Source organism: Tympanuchus pallidicinctus, unplaced genomic scaffold (assembly GCF_026119805.1).
Source record: "Tympanuchus pallidicinctus isolate F22 unplaced genomic scaffold, pur_lepc_1.0 scaffold21, whole genome shotgun sequence".
Lineage (NCBI taxonomy): Eukaryota > Metazoa > Chordata > Aves > Galliformes > Phasianidae > Tympanuchus > Tympanuchus pallidicinctus.
The window spans coordinates 498,364-520,934 of NW_026294733.1; the positions used below are offsets into that span (position 1 = coordinate 498,364).

The following is a 22,571-nucleotide window of genomic DNA, read 5'->3' on the forward strand; positions in this document are numbered from 1 at the left end:
CGTCAAAATCCAGGATGGGATCTCAGAGCTTTGGGGATAGGTCGAGAGGGTGCAGAGCTCCCGGCTGTTCCTTCCTCTGTTGTGTCTCAGTACTTCATTTCCGAATCAGCTCATCCAGCTTCATGCATTTCCTTTCATCTGAGTGGAGCCCACGTTGCTCTGTGCCCTTCTACATCACCCCCCTAGCCCCAGATCTGCCCCTCAGAGATGCACCCAGACCTGGAAGCAGGCTCTCTGCAAACTGGCACATAGAACATGGGCAGCCCCATAGGGGCTGTCACACAGTGTGTGCTGGTGAGACTCACTTGGGCATTTCACACAGATGATCATCTCAGCCTCCCTTCCCCTGGGAAGGGGTGTTGGAAGGCACCTCTGGGGATCACCGAGTCCAACCCCACTGCTAAAGCAGGTTGCCTATAGGAGCAGATGAGCTGTTTGAAGCTTGTTTTTTCCCTCTCTGAGGAATGAAGGGAATTTTGTGTATGTGCACGTAGATCTGGGCTGCAGCCAGCCCTTCACTCAGATGTGCACCTTGAGCTTGTCTTGGAGTCGGGGTGGAAGAGCTTTGTGATGAAGCAGCAGTTCATCATCCAGCCTGAATTCTGCAGCCAGGGAGGAGGATGGGGACGACCTCAGACTTAATTGGCTTCAAAAATCTGACACACACACCAGGAGAGAGATAAAAGGATGCTTTGTAGGAGGCAGCAGCCTGACAAGCCAATTACACCGAGCGCACTGCCGGGGCTGTACCCTTCAGGACATCCCATCACAGGGGGAAGGAAGGAGCTGGTAGGACATCACTGAGCACATCAAACACATCCCAGGCTCAGTGAAGTGCCAGAGTGCCTTTGTTGGAGATTATCGCACAGCTGAATTGAAAAAAACAAACAAACAAAACCTGTACACAGGGTTCCGTACACGGAATCATAGAATGGCTCAGGTCGGAGGGGACCTTGCCGATCACCGAGCTCCAACGCCCCGCCGTGGGCAGGGCTGCCAGCCACCAGGCCTTCAACCCTGCAGGGATGGGGCACTCGTCTGGGCAGCAGCGCCAGCTGCTCACCGCCCGGCGTGACAGCGCTCAGCGCTCCGTCCCGTCCCGCGGGGCAGCGGCGCCCTTCCCGACCCCACCGCGCCGCCGCTGGGCGCCGAGCGCCGGGTGCGAGGCCGAGCCGCTGCCGCTGCCGGGGGGCGGAGTGCCGGGCGGGCCCGGGGGCGGTGCCGTTGGCTGGGCGGAGTGCCGGGCCGGGCCGGGCCGAGCCGAGCGGCGGCGGCGGCCTGGCGGCGCGGCGCTCGGGCAGCGGCGGGGCGGAGCGGAGCCGGAGCGGGGCCCTCGGCGGGGCATGCAGGTAGGGAGCGAGCGGAGATCCGAGCGAGGCGGGGCGGCGGCGGAGCGGGGCCGCAGACAAAGGGCTGCGGGCGGGAGGCGGCGGCGCGGCACGGGGGATGCGGAGCCCCGGCCTGGTGCCGCCGCTCGGTGGGACCCGGAGCCGCGAGGCCGAGCCCGGCTGCCCGCCGGAGGCCCGGGGCCGCGCCGTGCCGCCTGCCGCGGGCCGGGCGGGAGCTCCGGGGCCGGGGAGGTGCTGGCGGCGGTGGGCTCCGTCTCGCTCGTTTGGGGCGTTGGGAGAGTCGTGCCTCCGCCCCGGCTCCGCGCTCACCTGGGGAGCACCGGGGTCACCTGCCGATGATCGCTGCGCCCCCGGGCGCGGCTGCCGGTCTCCCCGCCCTCCCACGCTGCTGGCACGCCGTGCCCGGTGCCCTCCCGGCTGCCCATTGGGAACCCCGGGCCTCTCATGAAGATGCTCCTGTTGCTTGCTGCTGTCGGATCTTCCCAGGATGTCCAGGGTGAGTCAGCTGCTCGCCGGAGGTGTTAGCAGCACCGTGGGACTTCCATCTGACCCTCATCTCCGTCAAGCTCGTGGTCCATCAGGTCCCTCAACACCTTTCAAGCTTTCCATCTCTCAGTAAGCGACTCTGGGGGCTCTGGGAGAGGAGGAGAAGCGGTATGTGCCGTGTAGCTGCCTGGTGTTGTGTGCTGAAAGCTCCCAGGCTCTGCATGGCACCGAGTACTGCACGCAGTGGGTGCAGATGGCCTCTGAAAGTCAGAGCTGAGCTCGGCATGGGGCTAGGTTGGAGTGTCCCTGCTCGTGAGGATCATAAACAGCATTAATTAAAAATAATAAAGGATTAAAGGAGATCCGAACAGCACAGCCAAGAACTGCTGTAATGGTCCACTCCTTGGAGTGTCTTGAGTCTCCATAAAGCACCTTATAATCCCCTCTAGAAGAAATCCTTGCACTTACTCAGCTGCCAGCGAACTCCTGGAGCTTTAATGTATAGCTGTATCCATCCCCCAGCCCAAGTCTTTTGTTTTTTGACTCCACCTTTGCCTTTGTGCAGGCAGGTTGTCCCCTGCCTGGCATTCCAGCAGTGTCACCGGGAAGGCTTGTGCTCCCCCTGGACTGGATCCCATCGTTGCAGCCTCCTGCAAGCAGGGATTTTCCCTTCCCACGCTCCCACTGGTGCTGCTGGGTGGCTGCTGCTCCCTGTGCTCAGCGCTTCGCAGCACCGCCTTGTTACTGACAGCCTTCACGCAGCGGCTTTTCCTGCGACAGAGCTGCATCTTTGTTACTTTAATCTCTAGAGCGTTGTGTTGTTTCTTTAACTGGGGCTGAGCTGGCTCACCCGGGACTGAGGTGCGAACCAGGAGATGAGCGCTGTGCCCACTCCATCAGCTGCACACGGGGCCGCAGCGGAGGAAGTCGTTGTTTTCCAAATAAAACAACCAGGATGGATTCAATAGGAAATAAGTTTCTTGCTTCTGAGTGAACTTGCCGTGGGTGGAGAAGAAGGAAATTAAACAATAGAAAAAAACGTGCGTGGCTTGATAAGACAGGAAAATAACCTTGCTGGCTTCTGGTGAGGTGGCCGAGTATCTTCCCTCTGTGTCAGAGCTTGTTTTGGGAATAACCAAGAAGGACACAGCGATGCTTGTGGCTCTGGATGCCCGTGTGTCTCCGGGATCACCTGAACTCACCCCCAGGCTCCCATCCCACAGGTGCCCACAATGCTGTTGGCTGTGCCATCCCACCTGCAAAGCCATAGAACATTCCCCTGTTGTGCATCCCCAGGGCCAGAAAGCTCAGGCACGCAAAGCCTTTCCCGTTCACTTTGGGAAGCTGGTGGGGTTGCTTTGTTTTTGTTTTGGTGGGGATGGGAAACCCGTCCCTGTTAAGCAGACTGTGAGCTGCTTCGTTTTTTTTTCCCCTTTTCTTTCCGTGTCGAGCTGTCAGTACTTTAAAACAGGATGTATGTTAATGCTCTGTTGGTGGTAATTTAAACAGAAGAAAAAAAAGATGCCTCGCAAGTCAGAAACTAGGCTGGAGCCTGGAGAATGATTAATATCTTTTTCAGGAACGTGTCGTGGTGAAACACTGCACAGCCGAGCGTGTCCCTGCTGCAGCAGTGTCACCAGCAGCACCTGCCCCTCCGCCTGCAGGTTGCTTCTCTCTGGTTTTGGGGACATCTCTGGTTGCCCAAACCCCTGCAGGGGATAGAGGCTTGCTGTCCTGGTGAGCTGAGGGCTGTGCTGGGTATCAGGTGCAAGGCAGACACAATCCTTTAGTGACAGCTCCATGGAGTTGCTTCTCCAGGAAAATTACATTGTTAGCTGTCTCTTCATGATTGAGTTGAGATGAGGGGAGCTGGGTAGCAAGGTGCTGCCTGGTGTGCGGCCATTGCGCAGTAGCTGCTCTTTGGCTGTGTGCAGTGTGGGGTCATTGAGTGGGGTTGGTCATAAGGCATTGGTTGGTTGTGAGATTTTATCTGCTATGTGGACTTTATTATTTTCTTTCATCTCTTTTAGTTTTGACTGTTGACTTAAGTCTTGCTAGAATTATGTTAGGGCTCAAAGCAGAGAGAAACAAGTTATTAAGGTCCTATATCTTGCAATTGCTTTATGGTCATGAAAGGCTATGGTTTCCAATCTATCTAATGTGTGTTCCTAGCCCTGCTTGAATGGACTTTTTGGAGCTCAGGACCCTTGGGCTCCTTGGGTAATGGGCTATTTCTGGCTGAGGTGTCTCTTTTTGCATTTCTACAGCATGCTGTCCCTTGTGCACAGATGGCTTTAGAACCAGGGATGGGGAGAGGAGGATGTGTCTGTGGGGTTTGGGAGGAGGCGATGTTCAGTGCTGCTTCCTTGGGGACCGTTGTGGATTTTGGGGCTGGGGGGCTGTGCACGTTTGGTCCCCATTTGAGCATGTTCTAAGCACCATGCACCCAACTCTGTGGAGCAGCAGAGCAGCTGTTGCTGCAGGACCCCTGGAAATGTCGGGTGAGTCACGCAGCGCGGATGTAGGGAGAGGGCAGCCCGTGGCTTATGATTCATATTGTTTTCCTGCAAAAGCCATCGACTGTAATGGCAGGGCTTGCAGCAGATGAATCAATACTGAACTGTAAATCCTGCATGTGGCTGCAGGCTGGGGCTGGAGCTGCTTGGCTGGGACATGTCCTCCCCATAGGGGTCAGCTCCTTCCTGCCTTGCCCTGATGGAAGGGAGCACCACAGCTTGCAAGCATCTGCCATGCTCTGCACCTGCTGCCTGTGCTTCTGCGGGGCTGGAGAGCGTGACAGCCTCGGGTACTTTTGAAGGGTGGCAAAGTTTGTCTGGAGAAGTAATACCTTTTATTAGCCCCGCTAATACCTTTAGGAAAAAACAGATGTGCTCTGGGACATGAGGAGTGCCTCCTGTCTGGGTTGTGCCGGCTTTTCCAACTGCATTCATTGATCTAAGAAAAGATCCGACCTCTGCCTGGCCTGGCCCTGTCCTTGGAAGCAGCATCCCCAAGCATCGGCCATCAAGAGCCAACACCAGGGCATGCCTGCACCCACTGCGGGCGTTGGACACTGCACTCCTAATCCCACACACACTGTGAGCGCTCAGGGGCTGCCCTCAGCCAAAGCAGGACGGATGGGAGCAGAGGGAGCATCTCCAGAGCCCCTCGAGGAGGGGGCAGCTTGCACAGTGCCACAGCCATTGCTTCCAGTCCTGGGCACCGAGGGGCTCTCTGCAGCCCTGAGTGGTTCCCAGGGATGCTTTCAGTTAGTTTGCACTGCAGTTTTATGGACGCTCATTTGCAAAAGTGACATTTTGGGGCCAGATTAGTGTATGGCGGGGAGGCCTGCTGTCCCCTGAACAGCTGGTGGTTCTTCTGCAACTGGTTGAGGCTGGTCTCCTGCAGATGTCAAATTCCTCGTCATGGGAAGCTGTCAAGAAAAAGAAGCAGCTGCTCTGTACCAGTGGCTCCAGTGGTGCTGCCTGGGCAGCAGCAGCAGCAGACTGGGGATGTTGCTTGGCTGAGGGTCTGTAGATTTTTGGGGGTGTGCTGCATGATCCACGTTCTGCAGCTAAGCTAAGCCTTCCCTCCCCCTCCATTTGCAACAGGACCAGCAAAAATCTGGTTGAGCGAAGTGTTGCAAGTAGCAAAAGGTGGCACTGGGGCCTTCTCAAGGGGATGTATATTTGGGTTGGTGTCCCCGGACAGTGAGCAGGTGACACTGCAGCCTGTGGCTCCTTGCCTGTATATTAAACTTCATATAAGGTTCCCTTCCTTCACTCTTTTTTCTTTCTGATGATGCTTGGACTTCAGACCTTGCTTATCCAGAATGGCTCTCGGACGCTTGGAGGACCAGAAGAATTGTCATGGCACATTTCAGAGCAGTAAAATCGGATTCATTGTGGGGATTGTTTTTCCCCCCTGTGAGCCCACTTAAAATTCACGGCGAGTTTTGTCAGTAAGAACCTGTTTCAATTAACAGACAAAAGAAACTCTCCTCGTTAAGCGTCTCTTTCAATTAAGGTTCGGGAGAATTCCCCAAGCTCCGCTTCCCAATTCCTCATGAATGAGGGTGTTCCTGAGGCTTCAAGGGCAAAAAACACTGCACCAACACTTGCCTTTCCCTTCCCACTCTGAGAAGAGAAACATTTTCACGACTGGTTTTGTAGGAAACCTGAGCAAAACGCTACTTCTTTTCCAGTAAAACCCAAGCGTTAACGGGGCTGTCTGGGTGAAAAATGTCTCTTTCAGAGCCAGACACTGTGGCCAAAAATAACTTCTTTATGGGAAGCACTTTGACCATTTCTACTGGGTGCATCATTCGTCTAGCAGCTTGGACAGGAGGGTGGGCTTGCCCTGGCCACAGTGGTTCACCCCGATGGTCCTGCTGCCCAGACCCTTGGTGGATCTGAGGTGCATTTTCCCAATGCTCTCTTGTTTGCTGCTGCTCAGTCTATCACATCAAGCACATCCCTGGCACCCCAAGCTTGGGGCTGCACGTCGGTGTGCTCATCCTTTATTTCATATCTTTGGGATACTGGGATGGGCAAAACCACGCTGCTGTCCTTAGGATAGCTGGGCTGGGGCCGTGGCCCCGCCGGTAAGCACTTTGTTTTTATCCCTGGCATGTTGTAACTACTGTTTGCTAAGTACTTAAGAAGCCCATGTAATCTACTGCTAAGGCATTCCTTATCCAGCATTATAAAACTGCTCTGATAGCGAGCAGCCCTGCAGGTCGCCTCGGGAAGAGCCAGGGCCAGGTTGGCCAAAATGGGACTGTTTGTATCAAAAGTGGCACGGGGCTACTGGAGCAGCTTCCCCACAGCCAGAATTCCACCCAGCTGGGGAAAAGCCTTCAGCAGTCAGTGGCTGATAAAGCAGTGATGCAGAAGTGAATGTTTAAAGGGAGATTTCTCACGCTGGTTACTTCTTCATTTCTAATGCGCGCTCTCCTGTCTTAAGCTCGCGGTTGTGTCTTGAATAATATGATGGCATTAATCTCCTCTCTAAGGATGTGCTTAGTTCAATGGTTTAAGATCTAAATATTACCAACAGAGAGAGGGGAAATTCCCTGTAGAGGGAATTCAAACCTATTAATAATCATTTAGGCTGGCTTTGTGCATCTTCTGCAGGTAGCCCGCGATTCCCAGGGCTGCCCGGGCAGCGACCGCTCGGGATGCTGGCAGGGCTGTGTGAGATGGAGGGGATGGGGCACGGCCAGGGTGGCATTGCAGTCCCTCTGGGGATGGACATTCCAGGGTGATCAAAGAATAGCGTCTGCCTTGCTTGTCTGAGAGCTCAGAAGGGTTGACCAAAGCTTGGATATGCGAAGGGAAGTGATGGAGCAAGCAAAGTGAATTGCTGAGCTAAGCAACACAGTCGTATGTCGTTCCTCTAAATCCTTGTCCATCTGGGCTTAACCCCGCCAGCTTGCTTACGCATGGCAGCTCTCTGCCAAGCAGGGCCGTGGCTCTGGGGAGCACATTCCCATCTCAGGTTCTTCCCATTGAGGGGAGATAGCCCTGCTGGTAAGCACTTACACAGCGCCCCACAACTTCAGCAGCCCCACCACTTAGGGATGTGCCTGCAGTTCTCTGAGCATTCCGGGACAGCGGGTGATAGCATCCAGCTCCCTTTGGCCATGTCACATCAATGATTTGAGCTCGCATCCTGTGCTGGGATAGATGATTTATTTGGCTTGTGAACCACGTTGATCTTTGCTACTTGCACCTGTGGCTGGACCTGTTGTACTGCTGATAAATCAACACTGCTGTGCGTGTCTGCTGGGACCGATCAGCCCTTCTCTTTCCTCCAGATCTATCTGCACTTCCTTTCTTATATTTAATCCTCCCATCGCATCCCTGCAAATCCCACTGGGAGTTAAAGGGAGAGCACTGTGTGCTGGTGATGGAAGTGGCTTCATCCCCTGGTCCCTCTCTGGTTTTCCAGCTGGGAAGTACCAGCATCTCCATCCCTGGGCTGTCCAGCTGGCAATGGTAAGCTTCCCTTCCCTCTAGCCCACTTTCTGGCAATTTCTCCCCATTTCTACTTGGGAGAGAAAAATGAACAAATCTTAGGTGGCCAGTGAGCTCAGGCAGAGCTGTCCCACCTCCCTGCCCACCAGGAGCAGCTGTGGCAGGCAGGGATGCACCAGGGAGCATGTGCTGCTATGGGAAGGTGGCAGCAGAGGATGCGCTGCAGGAGAGCAAAGCTTTAGGGTGCTTGTCCTGCACTGCTTGGCCGTGGCTCGGGCGGGTGTGTGGCCGTGCTGGAGAAGCTGCTGTGATGCTGATGCTGTTTGTCAGCCTCCTGGATTACAACCGCTGGCCCTAAGCCGGCCGGCAGCCTGCAGCAGGGTGCTCCTCATGGGGAGCTTTGTGTCTTCCGCCCTATGCCCTCACCCCTCCTTTTTCATAGACACTTTCAGTGCCTTGCTGTGTTACCACTGTGGGAGCAGAGCTCGGCTGCGCTGCAGAAGCCGTGCTTTGAGGCTGGGAAGGCGAGAGGTTTCCTGCGCACAGCGAGCAGAGGTGGGTTTGCTGAGCCTGCAGGCACAGTGGGGAGCGTGGCAGGCTCAGCTTCAGGAACATGGGCTTCCAGGAGAGCCCATGCAATGAGCTTGGACAAAAATCAAAGAGAAAAGGGTACTGGTAGCAGCTTTTCCTCCTGGGATCCTTTCTGTGCTGCTCCGGCTTAGCATTGGTCGGCACAGCACGGTGTTTCTGGGGCTCGAGGGCTGCATGCGGTGCTCCGGCTGTAGTTTTCAGCTGGTGTCTTTTAAGGTAACCACTGTGGTTTTAAGAGGCACCTGAGCAGCTTCTGAAATCAGGTTAAAAGGAAGTTTGACTCCCGCTGCCACTTCGCCAGCTCTTCTGGAGGTTATTTTTTTCTGTTTTATTATCACGTTCGCATTTTGTTTCTCAAAAAATACAACAAAATTGCTGGTTTCTGGGACTTCTGTTCTCAGACCAAACCCTGTGGCTGTGGGAGCTGCCTGTCCCCTGCTCCCAAACGCATCTGCCTGCCTGCTGACAAGCACTGATGGATGGATGCACAGCCCCAGCCACTGTCACCCGCCGTGGTGATGCCCCATCCACTGGCTGTCACTTCCCTGCCGGTAGCCATGGGAACACGGCAGCTCCAGTGCTTGCGTTGCCCTCCTGATAAGGGAATGTGGTTCATGGGGAATGGGGTGCTGCGTTCAGGATGTGATGCTTGGAGGCGTGTTCCCAGCTCTCCCCGGTTTGTCAGGGAGGATGGATTTTCCCTTAATGCATACACAGCGCTTTTTGGCTTTTTTTCCTTTATTCTGCTGTTCTCAGAGGTGTGGAAAGAGGGGTGCAGCACGGGTGTGGAGCAGACCTTGCTGCAGGTAAGGGCAGGAATGACAGGATTACCCTGCAAAGTCGCAGCCTGTAACCCACTCAGATGGATTATAGGTTGGTTACTCCTCAGATGGCCACATTTAATCCCATTATTGTCTGGATTATATTTGTCCGGCCTCTCCACGCTTGTGCAGCCCTGCACAGCTATGCTCCCAGCCCAGACCTTTGGGGAAGGGCTCCCAGGGGAGCTATGAATAGTCCCAGCACCCTGCGAGGTGTGAAAGCAAGGGGCTGGGCTGCCCTTTCGGGCTGTCTCTGGGCAGGGTTGAGCCATGCCAAGGGCAGGGGCGAGGGACACATCCCTTCTCTATGTCTGCCACTGCGGCCGGGATGCCAGAGCTCTATTTTTATCTCTCTCCCAATCCCCTGTAATGCTTTGATTGCACAAACTCCTTCTCACAGCACCCCGGGGGCTGTGTGTAGAGAGCTCTGCCCAGCCAGTAGCGGGCTGGTGCCCCAGGAGGACCTACTCACCAGCAAGTGGCGTCTGCTCTTTTTTCTCCCTTTTTCAAGTTGGCCTTTCACAGAGAAAAGAAAAACAATCCCAAGGTCCTTCTGGCTCCATGTGGACGCTCCTGCTGGCCTTGGCTTTTCCCTCAGAAGAAGGCTTTGTCTCACTGACCTTGGCTGGCCTCCTGCCCACAGCCCTCCCCTGCCACCAGCCGTGTCCCACGAGTGCATTGTGCCGGAGGGCGGCGCGGCTCAGGGACGTTGTGCCCCGACAGACCTTCATCACAGCACGAATGTGTGAGCTCTGCCCCGATGCTGCTCGTGGTGAATACGTTTGCAAAGCCTTGGAGCCCGTGCAAAATAAAAGGGTGTGGGCCACATGCTCGCAACAGGGAAGGGAGGAGCAGGGCTGCTTGTTGGAAGGGCTTTGCCGGCTCACAGAGCCCTGCGGGCCCGTGGGGGGCCATGAACGCTCCTACCCCCGCTGGGCACCCAGGGCATGCAGCACACATGCATCCTGCCCTGGCACGCTGGCCACAGGCCCCAGCATGCCGGCAACTCAGTGAGAGAGCACTTGTAGAAAGCCAAGCCACGCTGTGCCCGAGCTCACCTCCCCTCTCTTACAGGGCTGCACGTGGAGCTGCTGGAGCGAGGCACCCCAGGGAGCCGCCATGCCTGCATGTCTGCCCAGACCCACACCGAGGCCTCCCGCTGCCCCCTCGCCCCATTGAGGCCATGGGATTTCGGCTGTGGACGGGGACTCTCAGCACGTTTGCCATGGTGACATGAAGCGGACGGCGAGGGACGCTGGACTGCTGGAGGGGAGAAACCCTGTGTGCGCACAGGCGCCCTGCTAGTATTTTAATTTATTATCAGTATAATTCCAGTTTGTTTTCCCTTTTGTTTTTTTGCGGTGGTGTTCGTTTCTTCCCCTCCCCTGGGGCTCGAAAGGGCAGGGGAGGGGGCCCCAACTTGCCTGTGGATGCAAGGATGACTGTGCTGGCAAAGGCCCGGAGGGGTATCCGACAGGTATCTCCCCAGGTCGTGCTGCTCCTGCTCTTCGCATTCTGCCTGCTCAGTGTTTTTGTCTCAGCATATTATTTATATGGGTGGAAAAGAGGCTTGGAGCCCTCGGGGGATGTGCCAGGGCCAGACTGTGATGAACCCAAGGTTGCCCCTTCCCGCTTGCTCCCACTGAAGGCCCTCAAAGTGGCCGATTCCTCCCGCACAGACCCATTGGTGCTGGTGTTTGTGGAGAGCCTCTACTCCCAGCTGGGTCAGGAGATTGTGGCCATTCTGGAGTCAAGCCGCTTCAAGTACAGGACAGAGATTGCCCCTGGAAAGGGGGACATGCCCACATTGACTGACAAAGACCGGGGACGCTTTGCACTCATCATTTATGAGAACATCCTCAAGTACGTCAACCTGGACGCCTGGAATCGGGAGCTGCTGGACAAGTACTGCGTGGAGTACGGCGTGGGCATCATTGGCTTCTTCAAGGTATGGGGGTGTGTGGGATGAGCTGAGCCTACGTGGTAGGGGCTGAGGTTGAGTGGAGCCCGTGTGGCCACAGGTGTTGATGTCGGGAGGAGTTTGGCCCAGGGCTGTCCTTCTGCAGGTTCTCCTTGACTGTCTTGTCCTGTTAAGAGTGCTGTGGGGGGAGAGCAGGGAATGGAAATGCAGATTTGCAGGTGGCTGCAGGTGAGGGTATCCCACATTTGGGCAACAAATAGGAGAGGGACCCCAGTGTCTGGACTGCAGAGTGAGGGCTGTAGCCTGGGGCGGGCTGGAGCTGTTTGTGAATGGGTGGTAGGCTGCTCCTCTCCCCCAATCCCCCAACCAAGCTTCTGTCTTGTCTCATTTAACACTTTTCTTTCCTCACAGGCCAATGAGAACAGCCTGCTGAGCGCACAGCTGAAGGGCTTCCCCCTCTTCCTCCACTCCAACCTGGCGCTGAAGGACTGCAGCATCAACCCCAAGTCACCCCTCCTGTACATCACCAGGCCCAGTGAGGTGGAGAAGGGTGTGCTCCCCGGTGAGGACTGGACCGTTTTCCAGTCCAACCACTCCACCTACGAGCCCGTCCTGCTGGCCAAGACCAAGTCAGCCGAGTCAATCCCACATATGAGCGTGGATGCAGCGCTGCACACCACAGTGATGCAGGACCTGGGCCTCCACGATGGCATCCAGAGGGTGCTTTTTGGCAACAACCTCAACTTCTGGCTGCACAAGCTGGTCTTTGTGGATGCCGTCTCCTTCCTGACAGGGAAAAGGCTCTCCCTGCCCCTTGATCGTTACATCCTGGTGGACATTGATGATATATTTGTGGGCAAGGAGGGCACTCGCATGAAGGTGGAAGATGTCAAGGTGCTGTTGTTAGAGTCTGGCTGGATGGGCAGGGGGTACCTGGGACTAGGGTGAGGGATGGGATGTTTTTTACTGTAGGGGTGAGTTTCCTTGTCCTTAGAGCATTCTCCTTATGGGAGTCTCTTCTCCAGAGAGCTTAGGCGTGGGTTCTTGCCTTAATATGGGCTTTGCTAGAGGCCTGGTTATGAAGCTGTCCCTTGCTGCCGCTGACTGAGGATATTTTTCTTTCTCTTTCCCTCTCTCAGGCACTGTTTGACACACAGAACGAGCTGCGCACCCACATCCCAAATTTCACTTTCAACCTGGGATACTCAGGGAAATTCTTCCACACAGGTGAGGAGAGTAAGGGCATCACTTCATGCATCAGTGCATTACTGATGTCAGGGCTGCAGGAGTCCCTGGGCCAGGCTATGCTGCACAGCAGTCTGCCTAGCTAGCAGAGGTGAGGTGTTCATGGGGCAAATCACTTCCAGGAGCTTTCCCACTGCCCCCAGGAGAGCTCCTTGGAGCTGGCACCCCATGCTAGGACCTTGTATCTGTCCTCTTACCTCTGTATGGAACGCTCATTCATCCTAGGGACACCCTATGCAGCTCTGCATACACTGCAGTGACAAACAAGTGTTGTCCCTGCAGGTACTGACGCCGAGGATGAAGGTGACGATCTGCTGCTGTCCTATGTGAGGGAGTTCTGGTGGTTCCCACACATGTGGAGCCACATGCAGCCTCACCTCTTCCACAACCAGTCGGTTCTTGCTGAGCAGATGACCTTAAACAAGAAATTCGCTGTCGTGAGTAAGATGCCGCCGGTGGGGATGCTTTTAATGGGGGGAGGATGGGATGAGGGGGTACGAATAGGCCTTTGTAGGCTGAGAAATCAAAGAGAATGGGTTTGGCCTCCTGTGGTCACTAGGCTGATCTCTGAACTCCTTGGACAGAGCTTTAATTCCCAGGATGACAGTCTCTGCTTGCTGGAGCAAAGGGAGCTGATGACAATGAGCCTTAGGAACCCCCTGTGCCTGGGTGTAAATTTGGGATGAGGATCTTCTGAAGCTCAGCACCCTGCCTTTGTAACTCAGCGGTTAAATCCATTTGTACACTAATGCTCGGAGCAAAAATACTTATCCACACCAGCCAACGTGCCTCTGTCACAATGAGCTGCCCAAGTGCCTGCTGACTGGGAAATGCTGTCCGTGTGTTGTTCCACTCCAGCTGTGTGGCTGCAGCTGTGCCAGTGCTGTTGCCTGCTCTGAGGCAGCATTCATGGGAATGCAGAGATCAAACCCACAGCACTACAGAAGGCAGCAATCGCTTGGGTTTGTGTGCTGGATTTTAACCAAGCCTGAGGTTTATGTTTAGCACGCTGTGGTTTGGTGTTGCACTGAAGCTGGCCCATGTGGCATCCTGGAGTGGGGTCAGAGCGGCTGTGCCTGCAAGGATCTCACTGCTAGAAACTCCCTCTGCAGGCTGAGTTGTCGAGGGACTCATTTTCTTTGTAAGGGCGAGCTCTGACCTTTGGCTTGGTTGGAGATTGTCCATCCTCCTGGAAAGTCCTTTATCTGGCCTACAGAAAGTCAGCATTGACACCAACTCGTGCTGTGATCAACTGATTTGCTCACAGTTGTCTCAAATCCAAATCTATTGAAAGTCAGGCCTAGCAGTAATAATTTGATCTGGTAGTCTGAGAGATGGCTCTTCATCTAATTTGAATTCATTCCCTGTTAATTAATTACGGCGTGAGACTAGAACATTTCTGCTTGTGCTAGAAGAGATGGGCAGGTATTCAGCTGAAAATTTCCAAGTTGCTTTGTATCTACTGATATAAATCAATTTGCAGTCCCATATAGTTTTCTCTGCACAATCTTCACCAATAAGCTTTGCTGCTGCTGACTTCTTTGTGAAAGCAGAAACGACTCCAAAAGGAGCAAGTGTCCACCCAACAAATCTTCTGTTGAACTCCTTTTTCTGGAGGCAGCCTTGCTTAGGGGAAGATGCATGAGAACAGCCCAGCTCTTATTGCTCATCAAGACACAGGTGGACTGTTCATGGTTGGGAAGGGACAATCGTTGGGGGAGACTGTGTTGAGCTGGCAGTTCTGGGTTCTCCCTAGTCACCCAATCTCCAATCTCTTTCCTGTAGGAGCATGGCATCCCCACTGACATGGGGTATGCAGTGGCCCCCCACCACTCCGGTGTCTACCCTGTCCACGTGCAGTTGTATGAAGCTTGGAAGCAGGTTTGGTCAATCAAAGTCACGAGCACAGAAGAATACCCCCACCTGAAACCTGCTCGCTATCGCCGCGGCTTCATCCACAACGGCATCATGGTAGGTGACCAGCTGTTATCTCTGATGCTTTTTCTTCTCTGCCTCCTCCACCAAAACTTTGATTTGTGGTTTCTGGATGGCTTGGCTATTTTGGCTTCAGCCAAAGGAGACTGTTGATTTGATAGGATTGCATTCTCTTCATGTTTGCTAGTCCTGCACAGTAGAACTTTAATGAGGACACTTTGTGGCCTCCCCATCTGTTCATCTACATCCCTTGAGAGTAGCAGAATTCAAGTCAGGGGGTAGTGGAGCTGATCTCCTGACTTTTGAGAAGTTGAGAACCTTTTTTGAACCTGGGAGAAGGGGCTGTGTGGCTTTTTCATTGCCCTGGCTCCTCCACCTGCTCCAGACCTATCTTTCTTCCTCCCCAGGTCCTCCCCCGACAAACCTGTGGCCTCTTCACACACACCATCTTCTACAATGAATACCCTGGTGGCTCCAGTGAGCTGGACAAGATCATCAATGGAGGCGAACTGTTCCTGACGGTGCTCCTTAACCCTGTGAGTACTGCTGCCTGGGGACACATGGATGGCACCTCCTGCAGAGCCGTCCCCTGCTGCTGCTGCAGGCAGCATCCCCAGGGCACTCAGCTGGAGCAGAGGGCTGTGAGTGCAGGATGGCGGCTGGGTGAGGTCCTGCTAACCCCTGCTCCATCCTCTACCTCAGATCAGCATCTTCATGACCCATTTGTCCAATTATGGCAATGACCGCCTGGGTTTGTACACCTTCAAACACCTCGTCCGCTTCCTCAACTCCTGGACCAACCTGAAGCTGCAGACGTTGCCACCTGTGCAGCTGGCACAGAAATACTTCCAGATCTTCTCCGAGGAGAAGGACCCTCTGTGGCAGGTATGCCTTGTGCAGAAGGAATGGAGAGAGCAGCCCCATTTTCTGTCTATGCTGGGGAGAGGGAAATGAGATAAAGGCAGCCTTGCTCTAAGCAGGCTTTACGACCTCTCCAGGTCCTTTCCAACCTAAATGTTCCTGCTATCCTGTGGAAAAGCAGTGATTTTTTGCCTCTTTATGGTTCCGCGGGTGGTGCTAGGACAGAATTTGCTTCAAGGACCTGGAAATAAACCCAGACCTTTGCATGGCCACCCTGCAGGGAAACTGAGCAGCCACACAGCTTCCTTCCCAGGCTGCCTTGTCTCCAACCGTCCTGCTCTGCATTTCAGGATCCCTGTGAAGACAAGCGTCACAAAGACATTTGGTCCAAAGAAAAGACTTGTGACCGATTCCCAAAGCTCCTCATCATTGGGCCTCAAAAAACAGGTACATCCCTTCACCCTCAGGGCTGTGAGCATGGCAAGAGGCTTGCTGGGTTCCCCACATCCTCAAGGAGCCTCTCTCATGCAAAGCAGGAAGGGAAATTAGTCCTGTCAGCTCTCATTTTCTCTGTCTGAAGGAACAACTGCCCTTTATCTCTTCTTGGGGATGCACCCGGACCTGAGCAGCAACTACCCCAGCTCAGAGACCTTTGAGGAGATACAGTTCTTCAATGGACACAACTATCACAAGGGCATAGACTGGTAGGTCAGCCTGCATCTCCCTGTCACGAGGACAGACTGGGAGCACCAATTTCTTGGGGAGCGGGAGCAAGGCTGCCTTGAGGCTGTCAGTCTCATGTCTAAGGAGCTGGGGACCACTGCACGCTCTGCTCCATGCAGGGTCACGCTCATGACAACAGCAGCTCTGTCTGATGGCCAGAGTTTGTCTTTCTGTGAGCACCTGCAGTGCTTGGTACAAAGTGTCAGGAGACTGCTACCTGCAAAGAAGGTTGCTGGGGATATGTTACGATACCTGTCCGCTTACCTCACGCTGTGCCTTTCCTCAGGTACATGGAGTTTTTCCCCATCCCCTCCAACACCACCTCTGACTTCTACTTTGAAAAAAGTGCCAACTACTTTGACTCAGAAGTGGCTCCCCGGCGAGCCGCAGCCCTGCTCTCTAAGGCCAAAGTCATCACAATCCTCATTAACCCTGCAGATCGAGCCTACTCCTGGTATCAGGTGAGCCACCCAACCCTCCTCTTGCCCAGTTCCCTGTTGGGTCAGGGGCAACTTCGATCTCTTGGGAGGCTGCAGTGCTTCGCAGGCAACCTGGGGTTCGGGTCCAGTTGGCGTCCATTCTTGGCTGCCTCAGGAACCTGTTTTGCTCATGTTTGACAGCATCAGCGAGCCCACGACGACCCAATCGCCCTGAAGTACACCTTCCATGAGGTGATCACAGCTGGGCCTGAGGCTGCTGCAAAGCTGCGGACCCTGCAGAACCGCTGCCTGGTGCCAGGCTGGTATGCCACCCACATCGAGCGCTGGCTGAACAGCTACCATGCCAACCAGGTAGGGAGGGCAGCCCTGACGCCTCGCTCTCCTAAACATCAGTGCAGCACCAGAGCAGGACAAAAATAGCAGGCCAAGCTGCCCCTGGCTTCAAGCTGTCCATAAGGGAAATTGGGGTTAGATCTCAGCCCTGCTGTGACCTGCGTGGAGGGGGAGAGCGTGCTGCTGCCAGGGTATGGGCTACGTTGGGCGATTCTGCTCAGCTGAATGATTTTTCCATCATCACTCAACCTTATAAAGTCTATTAATTGTGTACTTCTGGCGTAATTGCTGTAATATAATCCTGACTCTCTGTGGGTTAGACAGCCCTGAGCTAAAGCTCTGATTTTGTCCTGGATAAATCCTGGCTCTGACTTCAACTTGCATTCAATTTTCCAACACCTAATGTAAGTGAACACCTGGGCACATGTTCACTGTTGGCATTAGAAAGGGAACCCTCCACAAGCTCATGGCAAATTTAGCTCTGAGATGGCAAAATATGCAGAGAAGGTGTTGTTTTGCCCCAGGAGAGCAGGGCTGAGAGCCAGCAGGAGGTGAGAGCTCACAGCCCTGCCTTCCTTCTTGCAGATCCTCGTCCTGGACGGCAAGCTGCTCCGAACAGAACCTGCCAAAGTGATGGAAACAGTCCAGAAATTCCTAGGTGTGACCAACTTCATCGATTACCACAAGACCCTGGCGTAAGTCCCACCTTGAGCTTTCCTTACTCCTCAGCCTGGAAAGCACCTGCTGTGTTCCAGAGGGCAGAGATCAGGGTTGCTCCCTTTTACTTCAGGGGAAACTCAGGAGCACAAAGCTTTCCAGGGCAGCACCCTAAGATCTGCTTTTGGTGCTTACTGTGTGGCACCTTCACAGGAGCATTTCAGACAATAAAGCCCACCATAGGAAGCAGAAGCCTTCAGAGCTCCTAAAAGAATTTAGTTTACTTCTGTGCCTGTCTTGCCTTTGTGTTTGGTCACTCTAAATTTGGGCCCAGGTGATGAGGAGCTCCTGAGAAAATTTAAAGCTGGAGGTGCCAGAGAAGGTAATAATGAAAGCCCACACAGCCTCCCATGCTTTCTCATGCAGGGTAGTGTAAGTAATAAATAAATGAATTCTGTCAGGCTGCTTATGGTGTAGCTGTGTGGTAAACCTGTTGTGCAGGTTGGTCAATAATGAGATGTTAGCTGGGCTGCAAATTAAAAATAGGCTCCAGAGCAGCACTTCTGCAGCAACACTTGTCTGCCAGCCAGCTTGTATATCCCAGGGAAGTGCATTGCTGTTGATCAAGGCTGGGGCAGGGTGCCCTGGGTTGGCAGGCAGGGTGAGGCAGAGCTGTCTCTTTGCAGGTTTGACCCAAAGAAAGGATTCTGGTGTCAGCTTCTAGAAGGAGGCAAAACCAAATGCTTGGGGAAGAGCAAAGGGAGGAAGTACCCTGAGATGGATTCAGATGTGAGTATGCAGAAAGCCTCAGCGGGGCGTCTTGATATGGTGTCCTAGACACAGAATGGGGCTGTAGCAAAGGAAGGCTAAGGTTGGATCTGGAAGCAGCATTGTAATGGATGGAATATACCATAGGATGGAAAGTACTGTGACAATAGTAGGGTGGCAGAGTCTTTAGTTACAGCAAACAAGAACGAGCCCAGAGGCAGCAGCTACAGAAATAAAGGGAAGAAAAAGCTGCTTACCTTTGGAAGGCCTCAGATAGGCAGAGATCTCCAACAAGAAATGCCCTTGCCTCCACTGCCAGCCCTTAAATGAGGTGTGGGGAGGGGTGGGTGGATCCTGGCTCCATCCCTCCTGGTCACTCAGGTGCACCGCATACACCTGAGCTCCCCTGGATTGGGCCTGCCTTCCCACCAGGTGCTCAATCACTGTTTCGGGCAGTGACTTAGCATTCCTACCACAAGCAGTCTGTCCCGTTAACCCTTATCTCCCTTCTCCCGTTGCAGTCACGGGCCTTCCTGCGGGACTATTACAGGGACCATAACATCGAGCTCTCCAAGCTGCTGTACAAAATGGGGCAGACGCTGCCCACCTGGCTGCGGGAAGAGCTGCAGAGCACCAGGTAGCTGTCGCCCTGCGATCACATCCCTAAGCAATATCCAGCTGCAGCCTTCGAGGGGATGCTGGAGCCCTCGAGCAGGATGGCTGTGTTGAAGGCTGCTGGGTGCTGGCCTGACTCTGTGGTCCCAGCGCTGTGACCTCTCCGTCTGCCCCACATCCATTCTGTTTTGTTTTTATCTTTTTAATTCCCAAACCTGATGGTGAGGTCCTTTCCTGCCCCGCTTTGATGGAAGAAACAGGGAATTGGCACAAATTCCCTCTTTCTCTGCTCAAAACAGACCCTAAGTCCCCTGGGCTGTGAGCAGCGTTGGAGCCGTTCTGCACCTCCACAGCTGGTGACAGAGGAGCAGCTTTGGGTGCACTGGAGGTGACTTGTGCAGAGCTGTAGCAGAAGAAAGGAGCTGGTGGAGAGACAGTGCACCAAGTGACCCAGACCTCGTCCTGCTACCCAGTGCAGCAGCAGGAAGTGGGGGTTTGCTGGATTCCTCTAAAGCCCAGCTCTAAAAACACCTGAAAAGAAAAAGGTGTCTTCTTGTTTCAGAGACACGGATGCTATTTCTTTGCTCATCTTCATTCATTTTCAATCTGAACCTCTTCCCAGTCCATGGGTGATGCGGTGGGACCGCTGTCAAGTAGGAGAAGGGGATGGGGGTTCTCCCAGACCCTCACCTGCTCTGCAATGTTTTACAATCGTGGTGTTTCCTGTGGTAAAGCCCAGAGGTGCCTGGTGGCCTCTGGCACGCACCCAACACAGCTCACAGGAGCGTGGGCCCTCGGGGAGACGAGGCAGACTTTGGGCTAACGGCAGTTGGAAGGATGCTGAGAACTTCAAACCTCTTGAATATTAAAAGCTAAAGTATTTTAATAATGTTGGGGCGTGGGGGGAGGGTTCGTTTCGTTCTGATTTTGCAGGGGGTTGTTTGTTTTTTTTTCTTCAGTGCCAGAATTTGTACCTAAACCCTGAGGGTTTTACGTGGTCTGTTTGGCTGTTACATGGGAGGTGGACAAAGGTCAGCGGGGAAATAATGGGAGTCTTCCCCACTGCAGATGTGTCTTTATACTTGTCATGGTGATGTGCAGGAGCTGCCTCCTTTCATGTGGGCTTTGCAAGTTTTCTCCCATCCCTGGCTCTGGCTGCCCTGGTGGTGAGTGCACGAGTGTGAGTGCATGTATGAATGTGTGTATGAGTGTGTGAGCCTCCATGTATGTAGCAGTGCCAACACTGAGCCGTCATGGGTTTATGTGGTAAGGGCCCAGGTTTCCTTGTGGATGAAGCTGCTGGTGTGTGTGTGCTGGAGGCTGGAGAAAGGCCGAGCCCTGGTGGTACGTAGGGATGGGTGGGGGCACTTTGTGAAGGGCACCCCGCTACCATTTGTGCCACCAAGGCGTCTGCAGCACTGCTGGGGAGCGGCCGGAGGTGGCCTGATGGTACGGTGTGGGGAGGTGGGGTGAGGACAAATGCTTTCTCCAGCCTGGGGAACGTTTGGCCTCTTTGTGTTTTATTCTTGGAGAAAGGGAGCTGGGGTCCCCCTGGCTGCCCTCCTGCGGCGCCCTGGCAGTGCCTGCACATGGAGCAATGCCAGGGCAGTGCAGGGGAAGAGTGGCAGTGATGAGGGGCTCTGCCCCACCATTCCATCTGGTTCTGGATGGCGGTGATGCTTCCCAGCCTTTGGGTTTTGCATGAACCTCTGTAGCCATGCCTGGGGCCACAGGGGTGGGGTCTGTGCCCTTCCCCTCTGCCCCCCTTGGCTCCGTCCGAGCCCATCTCTGGGGCTGTGTTCAGAGTGTCCCGGTCACTAATGTAAGGTCCTGTTAACTAACTGCTAATAAAATGGGGTTCGCTGGTTTTAGCTGCTGTGCTTTTGCCTTTTCTCCTGCTCTTCTCCCTGGAGCAGCTGTGCAGGGTACTGCACGCCCACTCACTGCTGTTGTGCCCAAGATGTAGGACTGCTGTGTTGGGGTCTCCTTTTGGAGGCTGTCACCTGTGCCATATGGGTGCACACAGGATGCCATGGTGTGCGTGCAGGGACTGCCGGCACATGACCCACGTGTGCCCAACCAGGCTGTCCTGTACCTCCATGTGTGCCAGCATCCCCCTGGGTGCTCCCATCCCCGTGGCACAGTGGCTCGCAGCATTTGGGGTGGGTTTGGGGATGATGGAGGTGGCGTGGGAGCAGCCCCACAGCTCAGCTCCATGCACGAGGTGGCAGCAGCCATCCAGCACTGGATCTGACCATGCTGTACAGCGGCTGCATATGGCCCCTGCAGCCCCGTGGGCCTCAAAACCCTCCTGGCTGCTGCCTTCCCCCTCCCTCTCGGCCTCTGCACAGCGCTGGAGGAAACGAAGCTGAGGCTTAATGAATCCCAGCCGGGCAGCGGCGGGCTCTGTTCAAACCTGTCCTAGTGACAAACGATGTGCGGGGCTGCTGGGGGGAGGCTGCCTGCAGTGCAGCTGCCCACAGGGATAGGGGGTTTTGTTTAGGGCTCTGCTGCAGCAAATCTCAAATGTGCACCTTGTCCCCGATCCCTGGGGTTTGCTTCCCTGTGTCCCCCAAAAATGCACGTGTGTGGGAGAAGGGGGATCCTGTGGTGACGTGAAGCCCCTGTTCCCATCCAACCCAGGACTGTGCACCTCCCCCCCCCCTCCCCCTGCCCAGTCAGCTGCCACAGGTGGTACCAGCTGCTGCTTAGTGTTCATTGCTTAATTAACAGGATCAGGTGGGATGGGGACTCGGACTCTGCGCTGAGAGAGTAAAGGGATGTGTGCCTATGTGCCTCACGCAGCCCTGCGGTGCAGGCAGGAGGAAGGCTCCCACTGCCCCGTCCCCTTGCCCCAGCCCTTGGCACTGATGATGTTTTCCAGCTCCCGTGTCTGCAGAAAATGTGCAAACGAAGCAAAATCCAGACTGGGAGAGGGCCAGGACCGGAGCGGCTGCGGCCAGCCAGGCACTGGCAGGGACACGGGGAGCCCTGGGCTTGGTGCCTCCCCGAGCACCTCGAGCCCGGTGCATCCATCTCCACATCCCAACACACCCCCACGCCTCAGCACATCCCATGTCCTTCCTGGGCACCGTGTGACGCTCTGCATCCCAGGGCCAGGACTAATGCTGGTGGTGCCAGTCCTGTGCAATGGCACACAGAGCATCCCGGTGCCAAGGACCAGCTCCTGTTTGGCCACAAGCTCAGCACTGTGGGCTCGGGGCTCGCTCACACCCCATAAATAATAGAAGGCACAGAACACAGAGCAGCCCCGGGAGAAAGGCATCCCAGCACCATATGGCAGCAGGCGAAATCCAGATGATGCAAATATTTCACACTGCAGCAGGATGGCGAAGGCTCCTACAGCGATAGGACGCACATGGGGCATTGCACTGGGGGCAGCCCCATCCCAAAGCCTGCTTGCACCCAACCGTGCCTGGTGCTGGGAGCAGAACGTGTCCCGTCTGCTGTCCCAAGGACCTGCACTGGAGCCGTGTTTGTTTTCAAAGAGTAATTAAAGAAGAGCCTCTCCTTGAACGAGGGCCATGCAAAATATTTCTCCTGCCGTCTCGTGATTCGCAGTGACGTATTTACATTTTCTGATAAAATAAAGCCGAACTCCGGCATCTGAAAAATGTCAGTGTGTTTTTATTATGAGTACATCCACCCCCGGATTATAAAACCTATAGGAAAACCCTCATCCTGTGAGCATGCACAGGCCTTGCTCGAAAGATGTGTGCTTTGCATTAGGAGTCGTTCACAAATGAATCACATATTTACAGCGCCTCGGACTGTAAATACGAATTGCCCGTGTAAATGTCACAGGCTGAACCAGAAAACCACGCAGG

General features: G+C 54.6%; 1 protein-coding gene across 9 annotated transcripts; it reads left to right on the plus strand.

Moving 5' to 3' along the window:
- Positions 1 to 1,254: 1,254 nt before the first annotated feature.
- On the plus strand, positions 1,255 to 20,594 carry NDST1 (N-deacetylase and N-sulfotransferase 1). Of its 9 annotated transcripts, none has more exons than XM_052684758.1 (16): positions 1,255 to 1,349; positions 10,300 to 11,173; positions 11,558 to 12,040; positions 12,286 to 12,373; positions 12,674 to 12,828; positions 14,177 to 14,362; positions 14,734 to 14,862; positions 15,029 to 15,211; positions 15,538 to 15,634; positions 15,768 to 15,891; positions 16,197 to 16,371; positions 16,531 to 16,701; positions 17,269 to 17,378; positions 18,027 to 18,129; positions 18,630 to 18,745; positions 19,023 to 20,594. In XM_052684758.1, exons 2-16 carry the CDS (start codon positions 10,664 to 10,666, stop codon positions 19,027 to 19,029), a joined length of 2,637 nt encoding a protein of 878 aa, XP_052540718.1. In that variant the 5' UTR covers positions 1,255 to 1,349; positions 10,300 to 10,663; the 3' UTR covers positions 19,030 to 20,594. The 9 variants fall into 9 exon arrangements, with proteins under 9 accessions (XP_052540718.1, XP_052540709.1, XP_052540716.1 ...); XM_052684749.1 differs by having other exon boundaries at positions 1,276 to 1,349; positions 1,836 to 11,173; XM_052684756.1 differs by having other exon boundaries at positions 1,287 to 1,349; positions 8,266 to 11,173.
- The last annotated feature ends 1,977 nt before the right edge of the window (positions 20,595 to 22,571 follow it).